Genomic DNA, 23512 nt, shown 5'->3' on the forward strand with positions numbered 1-23512 from the left:
GACTCAAAACCTGATACAGCTGTTGCCCTGACTAGTATCTGAACCTACTTGTCACTGATTTAGAATATTTGGAACACCTTCTCAATGTCATATACAAGTTTCTTTAAGCATTTCTTGTTTTCAAAAGTTTTATATGCTGTTTTAGTATTTTTATTCTTTCTAACTACATGTATAATTTAAATATCAATGTGTACTATGATTACTAGGCTCTGAGGTGTGTACTTTAATTGAAAGTTTTATGATATAGAATGTTCAAACATTCTCAAAAACTAAAGAAATATATATTATATATTGAGGAGAGAAAAATAAGTAAATTCTTGTGTCCTGAAAATCAGTGTCTATCTTATTGTATTGTAGGTCTCTGCAAAACCCACGGACATACCTAAAAGTGGTGACAGGAGGAAAATCAATCAAACCAAGTGAAAGTACAAGACAATATTACAAAAGGAAAGCAAAGGAGTCCATAAATTCAATGTTGAACATCAAGACAGTCTAAAAAATTGAATCCAAACAAAATATCAAAACTTTTTGAAGAAATAAACGACAAAGTGTCAAATAAACATGAAAGCATTCTTATATATGGTGTTTATTCAAATTATTTCAACTGAAATTCCTAATGTACCTAAATTCGAAAGGGAGACAACTTATGAAAAAATTAAACACCAATGGGTTGAACTGTGTAATGAAGTAGTGTTGACATGCAAAAATACATGCATAATGTGATGCATCATAGAATAGCTCAAATGGTCTATTTTAATATGCAATTTTTGGGGTCTTCACCCACCCCTTTCTGGATGGAGAATGTACAGATATGAGTCACAACCCCTCCATTCCCACCCTTATATTTTTTTCTGGATCTGCCTCTGCTTTGTAAATATGTTCGTAACATATATTTCTGTGCTCATTTGTTCCTTTATCATGTTTATGCCTTGTTTGGGGTTACACTTTTAAAAAAGTATGATTTTGAAATAGACTTTTTAAGCTTCAAAGAACTCTTCCGTGTACATTTATCAGTATACAGTTTATAAAGGATCTAAACTTACAAGTTGCAACTGTTAAAAAGTCTTATAGATAATGGAATGTATTGATGAAATAATTAAGAATTCATTTTCAATTCACTTTACAGACACTAATATCTACATGGATTATGTAAAACACAGTTGTTTTGTCATCTGAAAGCAACCTGTAATCATACTTGGTAAAAGATAGTGCCATAGACATGATAAATGAGTCAACTTACATTTTTTAAACTACATTATTGAATTTTAAAACAATCCCACCTCTACATTACATGTATTTTCATAAAATTATATAAAGTCAATATAAACTGTCCAAATTTTACAATATTAATGACACAAATGTCTGCAGTTTCTGTTCTCATTTTCATTTTTTCCTGAACAACCATATATATTATACGACTGTAAAAACGTACATTTCACTAAAAGTTTTTGTTCCACTCTTACGAAGGATTCAAAAGGAAATCAAGTGCTAAAAAGTTTATTTTAAAATTTGAGCCATATCATGTTTCTAGAATTGTTAGCCAAAGGTTTTTAATGTCCAGATGCTTTGTAATAAATGTTTTAAATTTCATATTACATAGAGCAAAAATGAATTCAAAATGATTTTTCAAATAAAAGATATTTTCAGTGAATCATTTAGGATAAAACACAAAAGTTGATAAATTATATCTTTGTTTTATCATAAAGGATTCTCTTGAACATGTTGAATGTATTTTCAGTTTTGTTTTTCTGAAGATAAACGTTTTAAGAGAGCATGGACATTCATTCTCTTTATACTCGGGACTATAATGCCAATTTCTTGTCATTCGAGATTCGAGCAACCTACAACGTTCGTCGTTGACCAGCCTCAAAAGAGTTGTTGATAGGCGCATTTCAAAATGAAAAACAATTGCCAACCAAGCATTTTTTCTTTAATCTGTTAATTACCCACCCACTCCAAACTATCCAGCCAAAAATACTTGCAAGTTAAACTCGCCATTCAGTGCAAAATATCCTATAAAGGCTGGTCTAATAAGTTGTTTACAATAACCTGAGGAAATCTGAAAGAAATGGGTTAATAATAAACGGACTTTCGATCCCGACCCAAAATGCTATGCATCGTTTCTCGCATTTACATCTATAGACATATCATTATGGTATGTAGACACATAAAGAAGATCATTTTAGATATTAATAAATATGGTAATTACTAGAACATGACAGAAAAGTGTACTTGTTGAATAGTTTGTAAGTAGAAGAAAACTTAAAAACATGAAAATATATTATTTTCCCGCCATTTTTCACAATCTTCATATATTTTTTTCCGAGTACAATAAAAACTTTCAAAAAAAATATTGATTAAAAATTATTCAATAGCATCTACTTTATCCGTCTAATTATAAAACTTTTTTGAAAGTGTTTGCTGTTTCGAGAAAAATGGTCTTACAGTTGGAATGTTTTTCCATTAGAAAATCCTTTCGTTAATTACAGCAACGGTTACCATGGTAACACACAACAAATACTCACTGTGACAACAAAAATTCGTAAACAGTAGCCTTCTTCTTCATTTTATATAAGCCATTTGAAAATGTATGATCTTTTCATGTAACAAAACCTTTAAGAATATATAGCATTTTTATGAGTCAATTTTGGTCAAAACATGGGTATTCTATTTTTAGTAACACAGCTCTGTGAAGGTGCGTCATATGAAAAAAATATTATCACCGAATGATTTCCTATAAACAATGTTACTATATATATAAGTATCGGCTCAATCCCTGACGGTCGACTTATCACCCTCTGCCTGATTTTTACATGGAACCATACTTAAATAGATAAACAATATGAAAAATTGTATAGTATCTATGAACTGGGCTATGTCAAAAAGCCTATTGTGATATATAATACTCACATCAAAAAATTCTCCACAAAAGAGTGTGCATTATAATCGGCAAAATATGGACATTATAAAATGCAGCATTGTCGCCGATATTCATTCAATCCGACTCAGTAAAATGTGTAAGCAATTCACAGATAGCAACCCCATGTCAATTTTTTTTTAATGGACGTGACACGATATCATGCATGTAGTACATTTTGTAAAACATACATTTGTAGTACATTTTGTAAGATATGATACATTTTATGCTTTGATTGGTGGATCAAGCAATCTTGTCCAAGTGAAAATATATTTTATAATGAAACAGCAAAATTTGCATATACTTGATATATATATATATATGTACCATTATTTTGCTTATGATATTGTTATATCATAGTTTGTTTTGAATTTTTACTGCTAGTGTTTTTTGTTAAAAGAAAAAAATATCTCCGATTTTAAGTGATGAAAAAATTTTGTCTTTCAAAAAAAGGGTATTTTATTGTGCTTGTTTAATTCCGTTGATTTTCAATTTCAAGGCCAAACAACTTAACAGAAAATTTTACTTATTGAAAAAGTGTAAGTGCCGTCTTGGATCATCAAGGGGGCGTGTATTGGATCATCAAGGGGGCGTGTCCCCCATCATGCAATATAAACTACCTTTTTCAGTGTGCTCATGCAGCCAATCAAATTGCACGAACAAGTGAAATTAAATTCTAGACAAATCTCATTTGCTTTCCTTGCATCATAACAAACTGAGAAATGATGGTATTAAATGCCAATTCACTAATAAGGAGACCTGTAGTAATCAACACAAGTGTTTCATTCACACCTTCAGTTGACTATATATAATGAAGAAAAATTCTACAAGTTCCTCATTATACCGATCTTCTCACAGAGGGTATAGACTTGGCAGGCAACTGATAAAATATTCAGGTAATTTTGAAGACTTATTGTGAATTATAGATCTGTGCGTGTAACTGTACATGTGATTAGGAAAAGGTTTCAATGGTTTCTCGATTTATGTTTTAAGTAACCTGCATTGTTCTCTGATCATTATTGCATGGATATATTTTATAGTGTCAATTATAGTTACCTTTCATGGGAAACAAACAAGGTTACACCTTTGAAGAAATATTACTGTTTTTCTTTTATAGTTTGGCTCTTAAATTGATATGAATGGTAAGTGCATGGCAATGAACAGTATAGACAAAAATTTCCAGAACAGTTCAAATTAAATTTATATTTTTTTTTTATTATATAAATTGATTTATGAATTAATATGGATGTCTTAAAGGGTTATTTTAGAGTTCAGGGATTTAGTAGTTGAAGATTATATAATGATTGACAAAAACTGTGAAATGATAACTCTTGTAATTATAGGAAGGCTTTGGGAAGTGTTTTTATATGTTAATGCAATTACAGTTTCCTTTCTTCAATGTTTCAAGCAGGATAAATTCCAAACCTCTGAGCTCAGTTAGATGCAGTTGTTGTATTAAATACAATTTAAAATTAGTTGCAGTGCAGAATTGTGACATTTCTATGCATTCCTAAATTCTTTTTCTTTGATTTTAAGATCAACTTCATCGAAGTAAAGTAATTTTTTTAAATTGAATTAACAGCAGAATTCTAAGCATTGATAGAAATATTTGTTGAAGTTGTGGATCCAACATACCAGTATTTTAGTAGCGAAACACATTTTGATATGAATTTTTTATAAAAACTTGAAAGAATTGAGAACAATCTTTTCTCTCTTTTTTCTGGGTACTTAACAGATTGTAATATAATTTACAAATACCATGATATATATATATTACTTTAGCTGAATATCTTTATGTTTGATTGCTACCAATGCAGTCATCAACAGACAAAAATAATGAATCCTCATTCTGTAAGAATGATATTTTCTGCAATTTTTTTTCTCAAAAGGCTTTGTCATATAGTATGTACTATAGCAAACTGTTAACGCAGTCCTTAAATTTTTTAATGACTTCATTTGAATATTTATCGTTGCTATTTATAATTAGCAAAATGGATGAACGCATGATTAATGGACCACTCATTTCCAGAAAAACCTTGGTGACATTTTAGTCTGACATGTAACATGATAGTTAATGTAATATTGTATTTTATATTGTTTAACATCCCTCTCGAGAATCTTTTACTCATATGGATTGAGACATATTGATCACCATTGCCGGTGAAGGGCTGCAAAATTTAGATCTTTTACTGTACATGTATGTGTGCTTGACGCTTACAGCCTTTGAGCAGGGAAGGATCTTTATTTGTGACACGGGACCTCGGTTTTTGCGGTCTCATCTGAAGGACGACCCCATTTAGTTGCCTCTTATGACAAGCAAAGGGTACTGAGAACCTATTCTAACCCAGATCCCTACGAGATAGTTAATGTAATAGGTGTTATTGTAAGGTATTGATATGTATAAAAAAAAAATTAAAAATGGGAAAATGCCATTCACCTGTTAGTGTCATCAACTTGAGTGTCCAATTTTACCTAACTTCAGTTCTTTTAAAAATAAATACAGATCTAGTGACTCAACTTCATAGTGCAATTCAAAGCTGCACTGTTTTCATTGATAAACTGGTGCACTCTTTTCATCTGCATGACTCCGAGCATCTTTGATGATGTCAAATTATGAAAGGGGAGTAACTTGGGTGTAAATAGATATTTTGCAGTACATGCAGGCAGAGATTTTTATACCAATTTGAAATATTTTATTGTTTGAAAATTACTATTTATGAACTGGCCAGCATATTGTTTTCTGTAGGTTTGTGAAGTATCTATATAAACCAGAAAACAAAATTTTTTTTTAGAAAGCATTCAACTTAATTAACCTCTAAATTTGAGACTTTTCCCATATTTTACTATAAAAATACATGTACATTAAATGTAGTTTTATTTTATTTATTTATGTATTTATTTATTTTGCAGATTTCTTATGACATCGTTGGGGAAGGATAAAAGTGAAAGGCATTTGACCTTGACCCACTCTTTCTTGTGTCAAGGATAAAATGAAGCGGAGATCCCTATGTCTGCAATCGTGGCGTACCAACATCCTGTTCACCCCTATAACATGCATGGGCAGTATCCTGATCTATTTATAGATCCGGCCCGATACTCGCCCATCATGGGGAAGAGTAAGTCAATAGTTGCTTATATTATGTTGTGTTTTATACAGTACCCGCAACGTTATTCTTGACATTCCTATCGTGCGTGTATCCTATCGTATCGTGCGTGTATCCTATCCTATCGTGTATCAGGTTTTCCGTTTTCTATCGTGTTTTGCATTTATCAGGTCTATCGTGTATCGGGTTTTGCGTGTATCAGGTTTTCCGTTTATCGTGAAAATCGTTTATCGTGTAGCTTTGGAAACTATCGGGATCGTATATTAAATCTAATGAAAAAGTACGATACTTTCCAAAAGCTTTATTCGTTTTGTTAAAGAAGCTATTTTTAGGAATCGAGGAAAGACAGTATATTTGAAGGAGAACATAAAGCTGTCGATTTTAAGGCAGAAAAAGAGCTATATGTCTGTCCAGAGAGGGTGAAAAATTATCACAATTTCATTCTAAGTAGTCTGGAAAGTAGGCAGTGGTTTGCCGAGCAAACCGAGGACAGTAAAACTGAAAGCTCCTTCATCTGGAGTTCATCAACATTTCCTTGTCTAAAAACAATTATTTGTAATTAACACTAACAGAGAAATAGGAAATCAACCCCCTCATTAATTAACGGTAGACATGACAGTGTGATATATATCAACCCCCTCATTAATTACGAGTAGACATGACAGTGTGATATATATCAACCCCCTCATTAATTACAGGTAGACATGACAGTGTGATATATATCAACCCCCTCATTAATTACGGGTAGACATGACAGTGTGATATATATCAACCCCCTCATTAATTACAGGTAGACATGACAGTGTGATATATATCAACCCCCTCATTAATTACAGGTAGACATGACAGTGTGATATATATCAACCCCCTCATTAATTACAGGTAGACATGACAGTGTGATATATATCAACCCCCTCATTAATTACAGGTAGACATGACAGTGTGATATATATCAACCCCCTCATTAATTACAGGTAGACATGACAGTGTGATATATATCAACCCCCTCATTAATTACAGGTAGACATGACAGTGTGATATATATCAACCCCCTCATTAATTACAGGTAGACATGACAGTGTGATATATATCAACCCCCTCATTAATTACAGGTAGACATGACAGTGTGATATATATCAACCCCCTCATTAATTACAGGTAGACATGACAGTGTGATATATATCAACCCCCTCATTAATTACAGGTAGACATGACAGTGTGATATATATCAACCCCCTCATTAATTACGGGTAGACATGACAGTGTGATATATATCAACCCCCTCATTAATTACGGGTAGACATGACAGTGTGATATATATCAACCCCCTCATTAATTACGGGTAGACATGACAGTGTGATATATATCAACCCCCTCATTAATTACAGGTAGACATGACAGTGTGATATATATCAACCCCCTCATTAATTACAGGTAGACATGACAGTGTGATATATATCAACCCCCTCATTAATTACGGGTAGACATGACAGTGTGATATATATCAACCCCCTCACTAATTACAGGTAGACATGACAGTGTGATATATATCAACCCCCTCACTAATTACAGGTAGACATGACAGTGTGATATATATCAACCCCCTCATTAATTACAGGTAGACATGACAGTGTGATATATATCAACCCCCTCATTAATTACAGGTAGACATGACAGTGTGATATATTTCAACCCCCTCATTAATTACCGGTAGACATGACAGTGTGATATATATCAACCCCCTCATTAATTACGGGTAGACCTACACAAGAGCTTCGATAGCAGCGTAGGAGATATGAATATACGATCTACAGAGTTCTCAAAATTTGAGGGCGAGTCAATAAGTAACCAGCCTAACTTATTTCCGGTTGAGATCCACCTCTTCTTTTTTGAGGTATTTGCCCTCTAGTGTGAGCACTTAGACCAATGGTGTTCAAGTGCCATCAGCCCAGAACTGAAAATGTCAGGGTCCTTTCCATTGACCTACTCCTCAACTGCCGTCATTACTTCTTCGTCAGACTGGAAATGACGTCCATGGATATCCTTTTTCAAGTTTGGGAATAGGAAGAAGTTGCTAGGAGCTAGGTCAGATGAATAGGCAGGATGTGGAATTAATTCATACCCGTTTCTACGGCATCCATTGCAACTTTGCATGTATGGATTCTAGCGTTGTCCTGTTACAGCAAAACACCTTTAGAGAGTTAACCCGGTGTTTTTCACGGATGGAGGTTCTCAGCTGGTCTAGCGATTTTGTATAGTACACTCTAGTTATTGTACTTCTCTTGGGTAAAAAGTCCTACATAATAACTCCTTTTGCATCCCAAAATACTGTGCCCATCACCTTGCCAGCAGATGGTTGCGTCTTGAACTTCTTTGGCCTCGGGGACCCAGGCCCTACCCACTGACGACTCTGAGCTTAATTCTCTGACTCATAATAATGAACCCAAGTCTCATCTAGTCACATCATAGGATTTGATTTTTATAAAAATCAATGAACTAAGAAAATTCCAAAAAATAATTTCAATTACATATACAATTAATCTATACCAATGTTTTGGCATTAACTGAATACTGCTTCAATACAAATGGACTATTCATGGATAAAAGCATGTAAATTTTAAAATATGAATAAACCATTTGTTAAGGGGAAAACTTTACTGGGAAATACACATTTATTTCATAGACTATCATTCCATAATGTGGGAAGTTTGACCTTGACCTTGACCTTAGTCATGTTGCTTAACCCTTCAGTTAAATGTGTAGTTCAAGATTTAAGTTGCAAGGTGGCAATTTAAAAAGACATACTGAAAACGAAATACAATTCAATTCTCTCTCTCTCTCTCTCTCTCTCCCCCTCCCCCCCCCCCCCCCCTTGGATCTTTGATGAAGTAAAACATGTTCAGGTGTTTGAGACATGTAGCTTTTGAGCTATTGTAAGAAACGTCAAGCTGAAATTGATTTGTCTACAAAAGTGTACACATACGGGCTATTTCATTCAGGCACGAGAAATACTAGTGTGATTTTTAGAAACCCTTTCTCGTATTTGTGAGCAGGTTTTACATCAGCAGTTCTTGAATAAATGGCAGGAATAACATGCATACAACATATTAGGAAGTAATGAGTAATATAAAACAAATGTCATTCTGTCTGGTGTTAGTCCTTAAAAAAAAAAGATAAGAATTTGCTAAAATAAAGTTAGATTTTTGTTTTCTATGAAATTGTTTGAACTTAATTACTGTGTAATATTTGGGGAAGTTTCCTTGCTGAAGTAGAGCAACTGTATAGACTATGAAGCCAGTAGATTTTATAGGTATTGCTGCTTTAGAATTCTCTATCCATACTGCATTCAAAGAGGAATAACTCCTGTCAAAATTTTATTAGCTTCCTACATGATTAGAACGAAATTGATTTTGCTACTGCCAGTTGAGGCCCAGATCTAAATTGACATTATTGGGAGGGGGTGCATGCATACAGGTGGGACATTGCAGCTAGGAATTAGTGGGACATTGCAGCTAGGAATTAGTGGGACATTGCAGCTAGGAATTAGTGGGAGGAGGGATCAAGGCTGTAATTCTGTGTATTATACTGTTGTGTTTTTGCTTTGAAATAATCTGCAGGGTCATGATTCCACGCTTATTAACCTGATTTGTTAAAAAAAAAAAATTGAATAATTAAGTATTAAGGTTACATTTATCTGTTAAATTATTAGATGCCGTTAGAATTCATTCATTTATTTTTGACATATAGCCATTGTCTCGTTACAAAACGTGTTCAATGTTGATTAACTTAATTGGCAAATTGTTGTCTTTTTAATGTAAACTGTCTGACATACGCCTGCAAACTTTACAGCCGTTAATAGTGAAGTACATACTTTCTTTTCGTAAAAAAGAAAAACAAAAAAAAAACACATCCAATTTTCAAGGCTGAATGGTACTGTTTTAAATAATTAATAAACAAGTTATTTGTGTCAAGGTGGTTAATTGTCCTGGGGGCTGTTGATAGTTATTGAGCAGGTGGCTTTAAGTGATTGATAGCTGATGACACAAAAAGAAAACGACTAAACTTCGAACATCTTTGTAATTTTTCATATACATGTACTGGAAAATGATATGCAGATAATTAAATTCTAAAGTACACCATTGTCATTCAATAACCCATCACAGCAAATTTAATAAAAAAAATTTTTTTACATTTTTTTATGAATGAAATCCATATATATTGTGTCATGCATATATGATTCAAAAGTGAATATGCAAAATAAAAAAGTCTGCTGGTACTAAATCGCAGAAATTTGTTCCGAGTTATTATGCACCCTCCTGTAGGTTTCGATTCTTCACTTATGTTCATCTTACAATTGTACCATTGGGAAAAGCGTGAGATTGATTAAGCACCTGGACACACTTTTGAATATCAAAATCTTATCTCTCTAACATATAGCTTATTAAAGGGACTGATTCACGATTTTCCTCCAAATTCTGTTTTAACTTTAAATTATCAAAATCTACAGTCTAATATGTTTAGAAGGTTTCACAATAAAATTAATGTTATTCATGACAGAAACTCATTATAAAGAGTTTATTATTTGTTTTGAAAACAAAGATTGAGGTGTGTTATTGTTTTCGAAGTTTTAAAGTAATTGGATATTGATCCAAGTTTATTATATATATCCCATTTCAAGTATACTTTAGGTAAAATGTGTCATTTAAAAGTTAAAATATGTAATTGTACAAAATGAAGATGCTTTAAATTACAAAATTAACGTTTCATTATTTTGTTTGTTTACATAAAAAGACTCGAGTTTTTGTTTGCATAACACAGAATCAAAGCTAAAATATTGCTTGTATCCTTGCATTCAGATGGTCCAAATTTTGGTTGTCAACTTTAAATGAGTTATATTTTTAATTTTTAACATCAAAAATGAAAAATAGTTCTTTCGAAAAACGTGAACCAGTCCCTTTAAAGTTATAGTCATTGGTAAACATTTTCACTGAGTTGCAGGTCAATGTCAAGGTCACGAAGACTTCTTTATGTATTTCATCAGATGGTGCATAATTGATCAAATGTGATCTAATCCAATCAGCATTAAATACTTAATATATGTACATTTCTAATTGTTATCGGCCACCAGGAATATAGGCAAATATATATCATTTGGGTTCGGATTTACAATTGTTGAAATCAGTATGAATCTGTCCTCTTCTGTACTGTGTTGGATTGAAATTCATTCGACGCGGATACATGTATAGGTGCTTGAGAACAGAATTGAGATTTGCTGATCAATTTAAGTGAAAAATGTGTTATTGCTGCTTATAAAATACTTTCTATGAAGCTAAAATTGGGGGGAGGGGGGTCAGGTATAGGACAGAAGACTTATATTTCATCCGAGTCCCAGTTTATGCATTTGGTCCAAACTGACGATATATTTCGGAAATAAATTTAATTTTGAAAATCCACAAGAATATGAACTGCGACGCTTCTTGCTGGTATACTTCAAGAAGTGTGTTACTATTTATATACATTCTACTTTCACTCTTGTTGGAATTCCCGGCCATGATAAAATAGACGTACTATATTTATGTTATCAATCGAGATTCGTTCACAATGTTCATTCATATTGAGGAAATGGCTTATCATTACAATTTGTAAAGATATCAAAGACAAACACAATGGAAATGTAAATATTATGTATATGTATAGTGAATTCTTATCAAGGATGATTAATTTATTTTGTTTGTAAGATGCAATTTGATTGGCTGAGGGAAATATTTTTATTTTTCAATTAACTTGCTACATACGTCATTATGATGTACATCATTCATGAATAGTGTTTTTGATTTAAAAAGTCATCTTAAAAGTATGATTAAAAGCCATGAATTATAGCCTTTATAAGGAGGGAATTTAATTTGACAGCAATTTTAAGTGCAATCTGCACCAGATAATGTTTTAAACCAATAACATGCAAATTAAGCCATTATATATTCAAATTCATTCTTGAAATAACTAGAAATTAAGCATGCATTGGGGTCATTAATTTTTTTATTTGATGACTTTTTAAATGTTTCATAGTCATTATTAGTTAATTAACTTATGTATAAAATAATAAAGTTTATAAACTTTAAATTTCAAAGGAGTGAAATGTCTATTTTGTCACCCCCAGAGTCCTTTGCAAAATGTAATATGAAATCTTAACTTCTGTATATAAATGTAAGCAGATTGTCCTATCCTTCCCCTGCACTTCAAGTGCTAGCACTAGCGCTTACAGATTTAACTCAAACCAATAATGCATGGGGTTGCAATACACACATTTTGTTTAAATGTGTGTATAATAGATTCAATTTTGAGCTTTAAAAATTATTCTGGTACAGGTATAGAATTGTATGTGTCTAATGGACCTTCTTTAAACCTAGTTTATATAATTAGCATTTGTGTCATTCCTATTTGCTATAAAATTATAATCTTTTTTGAGTGACTCTACATGCATTATGATAATTTCTAGTGTTTACCCATACATCCACCCCTCTAACACCCATTTGTTACTCTGCCCTCCCCAAGGGGAACCCCATCTTGTGCCCCATGCTTCCTCCTACAGATCTATTTATATCCTACATTGACCTGGCCTTCACACCAGAGAAGCAGGCCACATAAAGTGCAATGTGTTAAACATGCATATCTGTTCAATATAGAGACATGTTATAACTAGCGGTCACCTACCGCTGCTCGGTCAGTTAGTGAACCAGGAATTGATTCATCATACCCACACATCTCTCCTTTACACGTTCAGTACAGTACGTTTTACGTGAGCCTGTTTTGATATGGAGTGGATTGTCATTTGTTGTGTCCAGTGATCAATTGTTTTCTGACAGATCAATATATGGCAGATCAGTGACAAGGGTGAAAGGAAATCTAGGTCAGAGAGGGGATTTAGGTGCTGCATGTTGTCCTTCCTATAAACTTTTAAAACAGCCATGAAGATTATAAAACAACATATCGTAATGATTTATGTGAAAGGCTGAAAGTCATTGGAGTGTAACTGCTACCATTCATAGAGGCAGTCTTTAATGGGGCATATTGTACATGTTCAGTGTTGATTGTTTATACAGAGCCTTCTGACTGACTGCATGTGCAGGTTGGGGTCACTAAGTTGAAGTGACAGTTGGATTTACTCCTGCTTAATTAAAGTAATGGTTTTCTCTCTGTCGTGGGATATTTCATTGATTTCGTCAACCATTCCATGTTCACCATCTATCTGTGAGGATTAGATGTCAGAGGAATTTTGTTTTTATTTATTAAATTAATTCACCGTTTTTGCTTTCTGCTGACTTGCTTATGAAAAATTGGATATTGTGTTACTATGGAATGTGAACTTGATGGGATTCTTTACACAACCACTAACAGTTGTGAATCAGATAACAATTTGTGGGATGTAATGTGTGCAAGAACTGATACTGCATAATGATTAGCCAGAATTTTCTCTGCTAAGGAATGGTATGGTTCAATGCGGAATCTGACTCAGACCTGGAGAGAAATCCTTCCAAAGGTAACTCCGACAGATGCCTCCTTCTGTACAAAAGTTTTGAGGAGGAATTCATATTGTTTTACATATACACACCTCATATCTGTTACGAAAGTTTTCAGGAGGAATTCATATTGTTTTACATATACACCTCATATCTGTTACGAAAGTTTTGAGGAAGAATTCCTATTATTCTACAATACACCTCATATCTGTTACGAAAGGTTTGAGGAGGAACTCATATTGTTCTACAATACACCTCTTATATCTGTTACGAAAGATTTGAGGAGGAATTCCTATTGTTCTACAATACACCTTATATCTGTTACAAAAGGTTTGAGGAGTCATAGTTATAAATCTTAATTCTTGTATTGTAATGTGTGCATATATCTTTTGTATTCTATGAACCTGCGAGAAAATGGTTTTTGATATATAATTACGTAGGTCTTGATTGATTTGGGAAAATGGTCAATGAAATATTTAGAGGCATTGCATGGACACACATACAGGGTCTATAATTAACAATATTAAGTCAATTAGTTTCAGACCTGTGTAATATATGTATATGCTGAAGTTCAACAGATGTATAAGTCCTTAAAGATCCTAAATTCTGTAAATTGTGAAATCAAAACATTATAGATTTAAAATTGGAAGTTGGTGTCTAATGGCCCACAATATTCATCCATGACGCTTTTTAACTTAACTAGCTTTTCTGATATTACCTTTTAACTATACTAGCTACTATTACATTTTCTACTATTACATTTTCTACTGTTACATTTTCTACTATTACATTTTAAAACCTTTCTCATAATTGCTACAAACTAACATTTTACAGAAATGATGAAAATGGACTCTGGCGTTTCTATGTTTATAGAAGTAAAATGAATACATTTTAAATTACCATAATAATATTTTAATTTTGTCATTCAATTCTCATTTGTCTATAAAGTAGGTGAAAATTTGGTACCTATAATAGTTATACAGAAAGGAATAATATATCTCAACTTTTGAACATCAGAGATTTTACAAGTTTATAGATCTATTTAATATATCCTATATGTTGTTTCCCAAATGGTCACTCAGATTATGTGGGTATCCCTAATAGTCACACAGATATGTAGGTTTCCCTAATGGTCACTCAGATATGTAGGTTTCCCTAATGGTCACTCAAATATGTGGATATCCATAATGGTCACTCAGATATGTGGATATCCATAATGGTCACTCAGATGGCTATATATAATCCCTAGTGGTCACACAGATATGTAGGTTTCCCTAATGGTCACTCAGATATGGCTATCCCTAATGGTCACACAGATGTGGCTATCCCTAATGGTCACTCAGATATGTGGATATCCCTAATGGTCACTCAGATATGTAGGTTTCCCTAGTGGTCACTCAGATATGGCTATCCCTAATGGCCACACAGATGTGGCTATCCTTAATGGTCACTAAGATATGTAGTTTCCCTAGTGGTCACACAGATATGTGGCTATCCCTAATGGTCACACAGATGTGGCTATCCTTTTTGGTCACACAGATATGTGACTATCCCTAATGGTCACTCAGATGTGTAGTTCCCCTAATGGTCACACATGTGGCTATCACTAATGGTCACACAGATATGTGACTATCCCTAATGGTCACACAGATGTGGCTATCCTTATTGGTCACACAGATATGTGACTATCCCTAATGGTCACTCAGATGTGTAGTTCCCATAATGGTCACACATGTGGCTATCCCTAATGGTCACACAGATGTGGCTATTCCTAATGGTCACACAGATATGTGGCTATCCCTAATGGTCACACAGATATGTGGCTATCCCTATTGGTCACACAGATGTGGGTATTCCTAATGGTCACACAGATATATGGCTATCCCTAATGGTCACACAGATGTGGGTATCCCTAATGGTCACACAGATGTGGCTATTCCTAATGGTCACACAGATATGTGGCTATTCCTAATGGTCACACAGATATGTGGCTATCCCTATTGGTCACACAGATGTGGGTATTCCTAATGGTCACACAGATATATGGCTATCCCTAATGGTCACACAGATGTGGGTATCCCTAATGGTCACACAGATATATTGACATCCCTTGGCCACTTTGCATACATGGTCTCTTTAATTTCCACCGCAACGACTCCATTCCAATATCTGTGACAACATAAGACATTGATGATACAATTTAAATTAATTGTTGATTGTTGTGCAATAGGCGTTCCAGCTTTTAAACCAACTACAAATACATAAAGGCAAAAAGTTTTGTTCAAACAAATAGTTGAATTTACCTCATGTTTTTGTAAATAAGAGTCAAAAACAAAAGAATGGAAAGAAGACGAGAAAACTCTCATAGTCATCGACCATCATGACTGCAGTTCTGTGACACTCAGTACCTTGTTGTCCTAAAGAAAATTTTAATGCAATAGAGAATAAAGTCAAATTGGCTAATGAAACAATCTTTGTGTGTTCCATTTTAGAATTGCTCTTTCATATCGAGACTTAATTGTTACTTAAGCTTTAGGGGAAGTGTCACAAATTTTGGCCTGCACATGGTGCCTGGGGGGGGTGGGGGGGGGGGGGGTCTTTATTGTGCAAATGCCTACAATGATCGTGGACCTTCAGTGTTAAGGTCATAACCTTCAATCCTGTGATTTTTCTTCTGATGCCTGGTGCTTGCCCACAATAGCTGTTATTAATTAAAGTCTTTCAAGTTTGAAAAAACAGCTAGTGGCATTACATTACTAAGATGATGGGTTGTTAGGGAGTAATTTTGTTTCATTGAAATGTTTCGAGTTTTAATATCAGTAATATTCTATTCTGCATGATTGTTATGAATAGGACCAAGAATCACACAGGTCAACATGGTTTTCAACATATCACATGGTGACGACATAGATTGCAAATCTAAGTGATGGGGATTCTTTTCATTACCATGGTTACAATTGATTCTAACAGATAGGGTTGTTTTGAATCTTGAGTTTATATTATAGGTATCAAATTAATGAGACAACATACAGAGAAAGAGAGAGAGAGAACTAAAACAAAACACAATTCTGGACATCAGAGTGCGTAGTCTTCACAGAAACACAGTGGCTATTGTATTGTCAGGGTATATATCATTAAGCATTATAAAGCGACTGCACTCAAAAATGACCAACAGTATAGAGAGCATGGCATACCTACGAGCATGTATTCCTGATTAATTTATGACTTAAAATTGCCACAGTTTTGAAAAAATTATTCAGCTCCAGTGCTAAACAGTTAGATAAAGACACTCCTATATCATGCAAATTAGACTGAGACTGCACAACTACAAACATTTAAGCTGAAATGTGTTTTAGTGGTTAGAACTACTGGTTTAGATTCCTGGGTATATAGTTAAAAAGGTACAGAAATAGAAAACTGGAGCTTGTGAAACTGATTTAGAGTATCATACAGAAAGAGGATTTATGAAGATGCTTATTTTGCTTGCTCTTTTTAAATTTGATAAAGATTTGGATGGATATAATGTACAAATGGATGAAATGTTATTTGCATTGCAAATGAACATTTCTGAGAGTATTGAAATGTGTTCTCCCAGCAGGTATCCCTGATAACCATTGATCTGTAAGAAGAGATGTCTATAACTGATCTTGTTCATAGGATGCTCCCACCAACACTTAGATTATTGTATGTGTATAGTAAACTCATCACCCACCAACATTTAGATTATTGTATGTGTATTGTAAACTCATCACCCACTAACATTTAGATTATTGTATGTGTATAGTAAACTCATCACCCACCAACACTTAGATTATTGTATGTGTGTATAGTAAACTCATCACCCACTAACATTTAGATTGTTGTATGTGTATAGTAAACTCATCACCCACTAACATTTAGATTGTTGTATGTGTATTGTAAACTCATCACCCACCAACACTTAGATTGTTGTATGTGTTCTTACCAAAATCATCATTGTATGGACAACTATTCTGTAATTGTATCTCTTGCCTTTCAGAACATTTAGAGACTGCAAAGCTCATTACTAATCTTCAGTATAACTCAGTTATTGTCTGTGTCCGGTTCTTATCACTACTCATTATATAGATCTCACAGTTATTGTATGTGTCCGGTTCTCATCACTCCTCTGTATATATATCTCACAGTTATTGTCTATGTCTGGTTCTCATCACATCACTCCTCTGTATATATACCTCACAGTTATTGTCTTGTGTCCGGTTCTCATCCTCCTCTGTATATATATCTCACAGTTATTGTCTGTGTCTGGTTCTCATCACTCCTCATTATATAGATCTCACAGTTATTGTCTGTGTCCGGTTCTCATCACTCCTCATTATATAGATCTCACAGTTATTGTCTGTGTCCGGTTCTCATCACTCCTCTGTATATATATCTCAGTTATTGTATGTGTCCGGTTCTCATCACTCCTCTGTATATATATCTCAGTTATTGTCTGTGTCCGGTTCTCATCACTACTACTTAGTATAACTCAGTTATTGTCTGTGTCCGGTTCTTATTACTACTCATTATATAGATCTCACAGTTATTGTATGTGTCCGGTTCTCATCACTCCTCTGTATATATATCTCACAGTTATTGTCTTGTGTCCGGTTCTCATCACTCCTCTGTATATATATCTCACAGTTATTGTCTGTGTCCGGTTCTCATCACTACTCATTATATAGAACTCACAGTTATTGTCTGTGTCCGGTTCTCAACACTACTCGGTATATCTCACAGTTATTGTCTGTGTCCGGTTCTCAACACTACTCAGTATATCTCAGTTATTGTCTGTGTCCGGTTCTCATCACTACTACTCAGTATAACTCACAGTTATTGTCTGTGTCCGGTTCTCATCACTCCTCAGTATATATATCTCACAGTTATTGTCTGTGTCCGGTTCTCATCACTCCTCAGTATATATATCTCACAGTTATTGTCTGTGTCCGGTTCTCATCACTCCTCAGTATATATATCTCACAGTTATTGTCTGTGTCCGGTTCTCATCACTCCTCAGTATATATATCTCACAGTTATTGTCTGTGTCCGGTTCTCATCACTCCTCAGTATATATATCTCACAGTTATTGTCTGTGTCTGGTTCTCATCACTCCTCAGTACATCTCACAGTTATTGTCTGTGTCCTGTTCTCATCACTACTACTCATTATAACTCACAGTTATTGTCTGTGTCCGGTTCTCATCACTACTCATTATATAGAACTCAAGTTATTGTCTGTGTCCGGTTCTCATCACTACTCAGTATATCTCACAGTTATTGTCTATGTCTGGTTTTACCATATGGTTGGACCTTCAATTTCCGAATTTCGATCTCTCAAACTCTCGATCTCTAGAAGTTGTAAGGTCCCTTGAAGTTCGAGTTATTTTTGAGTCACCTAGACATGAATATACAGCAGTTTAATTAGCTACATGATTAAACAACAGTTTAGTTAGTTACATATACATGAATGTACAACAGTTAATTAGCTATACAACAGTTAATTAGCTACATGAATGAAGAACAGTTTAATTTATAGCTACATGAATATACAGCAGAATAATAATGTAACTGTAATATATTTTGTTTGATTGAGGATTTGCTTACGTCTAGTTTATGAAGTGAATGAATAACATATTTATTAATAAGACAACAGAATTGGCTTCAATTCGTGTCATAATATTCATTGTACCCAAAACACGTGTTCAGGGATCGAGCGACATGGTGCTTTGTCATGCAATTATTTTGAACTTATTTTCCATAAATGTTAACTAGATACTGTGTTTTGTCAACCCCTGAAAAGCAAGGATGAACTGTTTATTAACTTGCCTCAGATTATACAATTTATGACTATCTAGGGAAATTAGGTCTTTTTTTAATCCAATCAATTAGAATTTTAAATTACATGCAGTATAATTCTTGTACTGTGTAGTGACGTAACAGAATTGTTTTATAAATTTATTCTTGCAAATTTGAATGAAGATTTTTGTCATTAAAACTGTCACGTATTAACGAGGGAGCATTTTAATTATCTAAGGCGTATTAACTTGCCGTGTGCTTTTTTTTCTTCATATGATGAATAGATTCTTCTTATTAATAAGCAAAACTAATGGATTTAAACTAAACTAATGGGTCATTATAGAATGTATAAATTAATTATCACATAAAACAATCTCTTCTTGCTATGGAATTAGAAAAAAAATAACATGCATGACTGTCTGGTGTCAAATTAAAAGTTCATTTATTGTCAGTGGGTGAAGTTTTATTACGAAAATGTGAGACATCGTTAACGAAAGTGGTATAAGGTAATTCTTGCCTTGACCATGACCTTTTGCCCCCGAGAAATCCATCTGAAAGGCATTCTTTTCACCATGTCCCACTTGGACTCCAGGAGGTGGATTACTTGCTAGTTGGGATCACGGTATATTTATTTGGTACGCATCCATAAGCCGCCTTGTTCTAGTAACCATGGTTACCGTGATTGTTACATTTACACTTCTAGGTAATTGTCAGCTGTAGGTGAGCAACAATGATCAAATCTTCTTATTGCTCTGTGATATACAGACATAAAGCTAATATGATTGATAGACCAAGTACAATTAAGCAGTACTTCATTTTGTGTAGTATTCTGAATTTCTAACTTCTGACGCTTTTATCAGAAACTATGAAAATGGATTGAAATTTAAAAGGGACATTTCATATAGCTGTACATTCTACAAAATGTGGAGAGGGGGGGTCAATGAACTATAAATCAATTGACCCCCTCCCTTATATTTTAATGACATCATGTGGGTACTCTACGTAATGCACAGATCTTCTTAATGATGTGTATATACACACAGATGTCCGTAATGTCATCATGTACACGATACACAGAACTTAATAATGATGTGTATATACACATACACACAGACATCCGTAATGTTGTGTACACGATTCACAGAATGATGTCTCTAATGCCGTGTATGTAACCATTGATGTAAATTTAATGTATTGTAGTACCCCCTGTCTTGTGTGATTCTATGCTATATTGCTATTATTTATATTGTGTCATTCTATGCTATATTGCTATTATTTATATTGTGTCATTCTATGCTATATTGCTATTATTTGTATTGTGTCATTCTACGCTATATTGCTATTATTTGTTGTGTCATTCTACGCTATATTGCTATTATTTGTATTGTGTCATTCTTCGCTATATTGCTATTATTTGTATTGTGTCATTCTACGCTATATTGCTATTATTTGTATTGTGTCATTCTACGCTATATTGCTATTATTTGTATTGTTGTAGTACTCCATGACGATCCTCATCCGGACACTCAAACCTCCCTAGAGAACATGGTCCTCAGCCCCTCCGGACCATATATCCCTGGGGAGGGGGACTATCAGTATGGACACTCGGACCGCATGGTCAGCAGTACCATCAACGACAAAAAGAAGAAGGGGGTCGGAGTTCCCGGGAAGAGCATCGAGGAGGAATTGTGTCGAATTTGTGGAGACCGGGCCTCAGGCTATCATTATAATGCACTCAGTTGTGAGGGGTGTAAAGGTGTGTTTCATTCTAATAATTTTAAAACTAATGGATGTTTAACCCTAGCTAGGTCTGCAAACAATTTCTGTAAAAGTGTTTTTTTTTGTTTTAGATAATGCTTTTGTTAGCATGTAGTAGAAAAAAAGGTATATGAATGAATAGGTAGTGATTTAAGTATTGAGAAGAGAAAGGGAATCGCCTTCTTCTTAAAGGATGTGCACGATGTACCAAAATGCAGTACATGATTACATATAGTATGTTAAAGAATACTAAACAGTGTACGACACAAAGAGGCCATGCAGGTTCACAGAGAAAGACGAAGTGGACAAGTGATCGGGGAATCTTGATGAGGGTTTTTTAATGCAAGTCGGAGGCTAATGATAATTTGGGGGGGGGGGGGGGGGGGGGGGGGGGGGGGGATGAACAACTGTGTGTATGTGTCAACTATCAGATTATTCCATCTGTATGAAAACGAGTTGTGTTAAATCTTTGTTGTGCTGTATGTACAAAAGAGGGTGATGATGCTGAAAGCTAGATTTCAAGCACCTGCTTAAGTCGGAGGTAGACAAGCTCGCATGCCTTGCTGGACTGCAATGTTTTTGGTTTTTGGTTTTTTTTTTGCTGCATAAATGTCGAGGAAGAATTGTTTTGCAAGATTTTCACAGAAGTTAAGTTTTAAAAAGAGTATCGCATACTTAAAGTTATGCAATTTTAGTAAGAAGATATATATATATAGCAGAACAACTAACAGTTTTAAAATAACTGAGTGCAACCATCATATTCTCAATGTAAAGCTTTAGAAATACAAACATTATAGTGATGAAGGCTATTCAGGGTCAAAAGAAAGCAAATTGTAAAGTACAATATTGGACTGTACACACGGAACTTTTATTATAGTGATATACTAGGTGGAATTAAGTTCATGAAACCTCGTTAAAATCCCATATACATTTATTTTGTGACTACTTAATGTGCAATTACACCCTCAGCCTACTTTTTTTCTTTGTCATATTGCAAGCTGTTTCTGTATAAAGACCGACGGCTGTAAGCTGGGGGCCTAATAATTCTCTTGATACAGACATTGACAAAGCAATCTTCAGCATCACATGAAAACATATCTAATGAATTTGAATGATTATAAGTTCATGAGTAAATTTCCCTATCTATTCACATTTATAAAAGTGCCCTGTGTTCCTTATATTGCACACCTACACATTACCTGCAGTCTGAAAGACTATAAAGACAACTGCAGGCACCACGTCTAGCTGTTTGTGTGAAATAAATTACAGGCATCAAAATATTTTTCTATTTTCCTACTTTATATTCTGGTAGGATTTATAATTATTTTGAGATTTCGTGAACTCTTACAAGGACAAGACATAGCACTGGTTTATTATGTGTCCATGTTCTAGTCTATGACATAGCCCAATTATTCCAAAACCTCAGAACGGGTCTCCAATATTTCTCAGGGATTTATAACTTCCCCAATCTGAATTATTAACAAGTGTTTGGAGCTAATTGTTTTTGTTTTTATTTCACCTAAGCTGAAAGCTCCAGTAAGGTTTTGTCTGCCACCTGTCTGTAAACCTTTAACATTTTCGACTTCTTCAAAACCACAAGGCTAATTTCAGCTGAACTTGCTCCAAACTATGCTTGGGTAAAGAGGATTGTACGTTTGTTCAAATAGAGTACCACACCCTTTTTATGTAAATTTTGTAGCATCATTTAAAAATCTTCTACTTATGAGCTAAATTTGATCAAATTTGTTCAAATGAATAATCATATTCCCTCCAAAGGGGATATAATAAAGAAAAGGGCAAAAATAGCCTGGAGTCATTTAGAAATCTTCTCAACAACCACAGGACCTGAAAATTTTAAATTCAAATGAAAGCTTCCCGATATAGTGTATAGTATTCAATTTTTGTTGAAAAATATTACCCCTGGGGATAAAGTGGGGCCGAAATAGAGAATCAAAAGTTTTGCATGCGGATATAGAGGAAAAATCTTTTAAAGAGATCTTTTTCTCAAAAACATGGCCAATGATGATTAGTCAAAATGATATGCAAGCATCCTTAGGTAGTGCAGATTCAAGTTTGTTTGAGAATAGAGCGGGACCACATAGAAATTTTTTTTTTTTCCATAGGAATATACACTACAGGGAAACATCTTTTAAAAATCTTCATCTTGCCTGTATTTTACAATTTTGAAGTATTTTGTAAGTTAAGTCATTTTTGCTGAATAAGATTCTCGAATCAGTTGTTGAAACAAGCACAATGAGATCATTATAGATAATATGTGTTACGGTGCGACCGTTGAGACGAGCGAAGACCCTTAGCAACACGACTATAGGCATCATTTAACGTGGGAAATATAACGCTGTTGATGTAAACAGTGTATTGTGACGTCATCATTAGCTGCGA

General features: G+C 34.1%; 1 protein-coding gene across 4 annotated transcripts in view; it reads left to right on the plus strand.

Annotated features, from left to right (window-relative positions):
- The window catches only part of LOC125666730 (ecdysone receptor-like), a 101847-nt gene that overhangs the window by 60798 nt on the left and 17537 nt on the right, over positions 1–23512 (plus strand). For 2 of the 4 annotated variants that reach the window (XM_056151883.1, XM_048899975.2), the window contains 2 exons: positions 5828–6033; positions 20853–21110. In XM_056151883.1, the coding sequence (XP_056007858.1) occupies positions 5925–6033; positions 20853–21110 (367 nt within the window). In that variant the 5' untranslated portion in view covers positions 5828–5924. Of the gene's footprint in view, positions 1–5827; positions 6034–12618; positions 13559–16551; positions 16663–20852; positions 21111–23512 lie in introns of those variants that run through there. The other 2 variants (XM_048899976.2, XM_056151884.1) reach the window with 2 other exon arrangements.

The sequence above is a fragment of the Ostrea edulis genome, chromosome 10 (assembly GCF_947568905.1).
Source record: "Ostrea edulis chromosome 10, xbOstEdul1.1, whole genome shotgun sequence".
NCBI classification, from domain to species: Eukaryota; Metazoa; Mollusca; class Bivalvia; order Ostreida; family Ostreidae; genus Ostrea; species Ostrea edulis.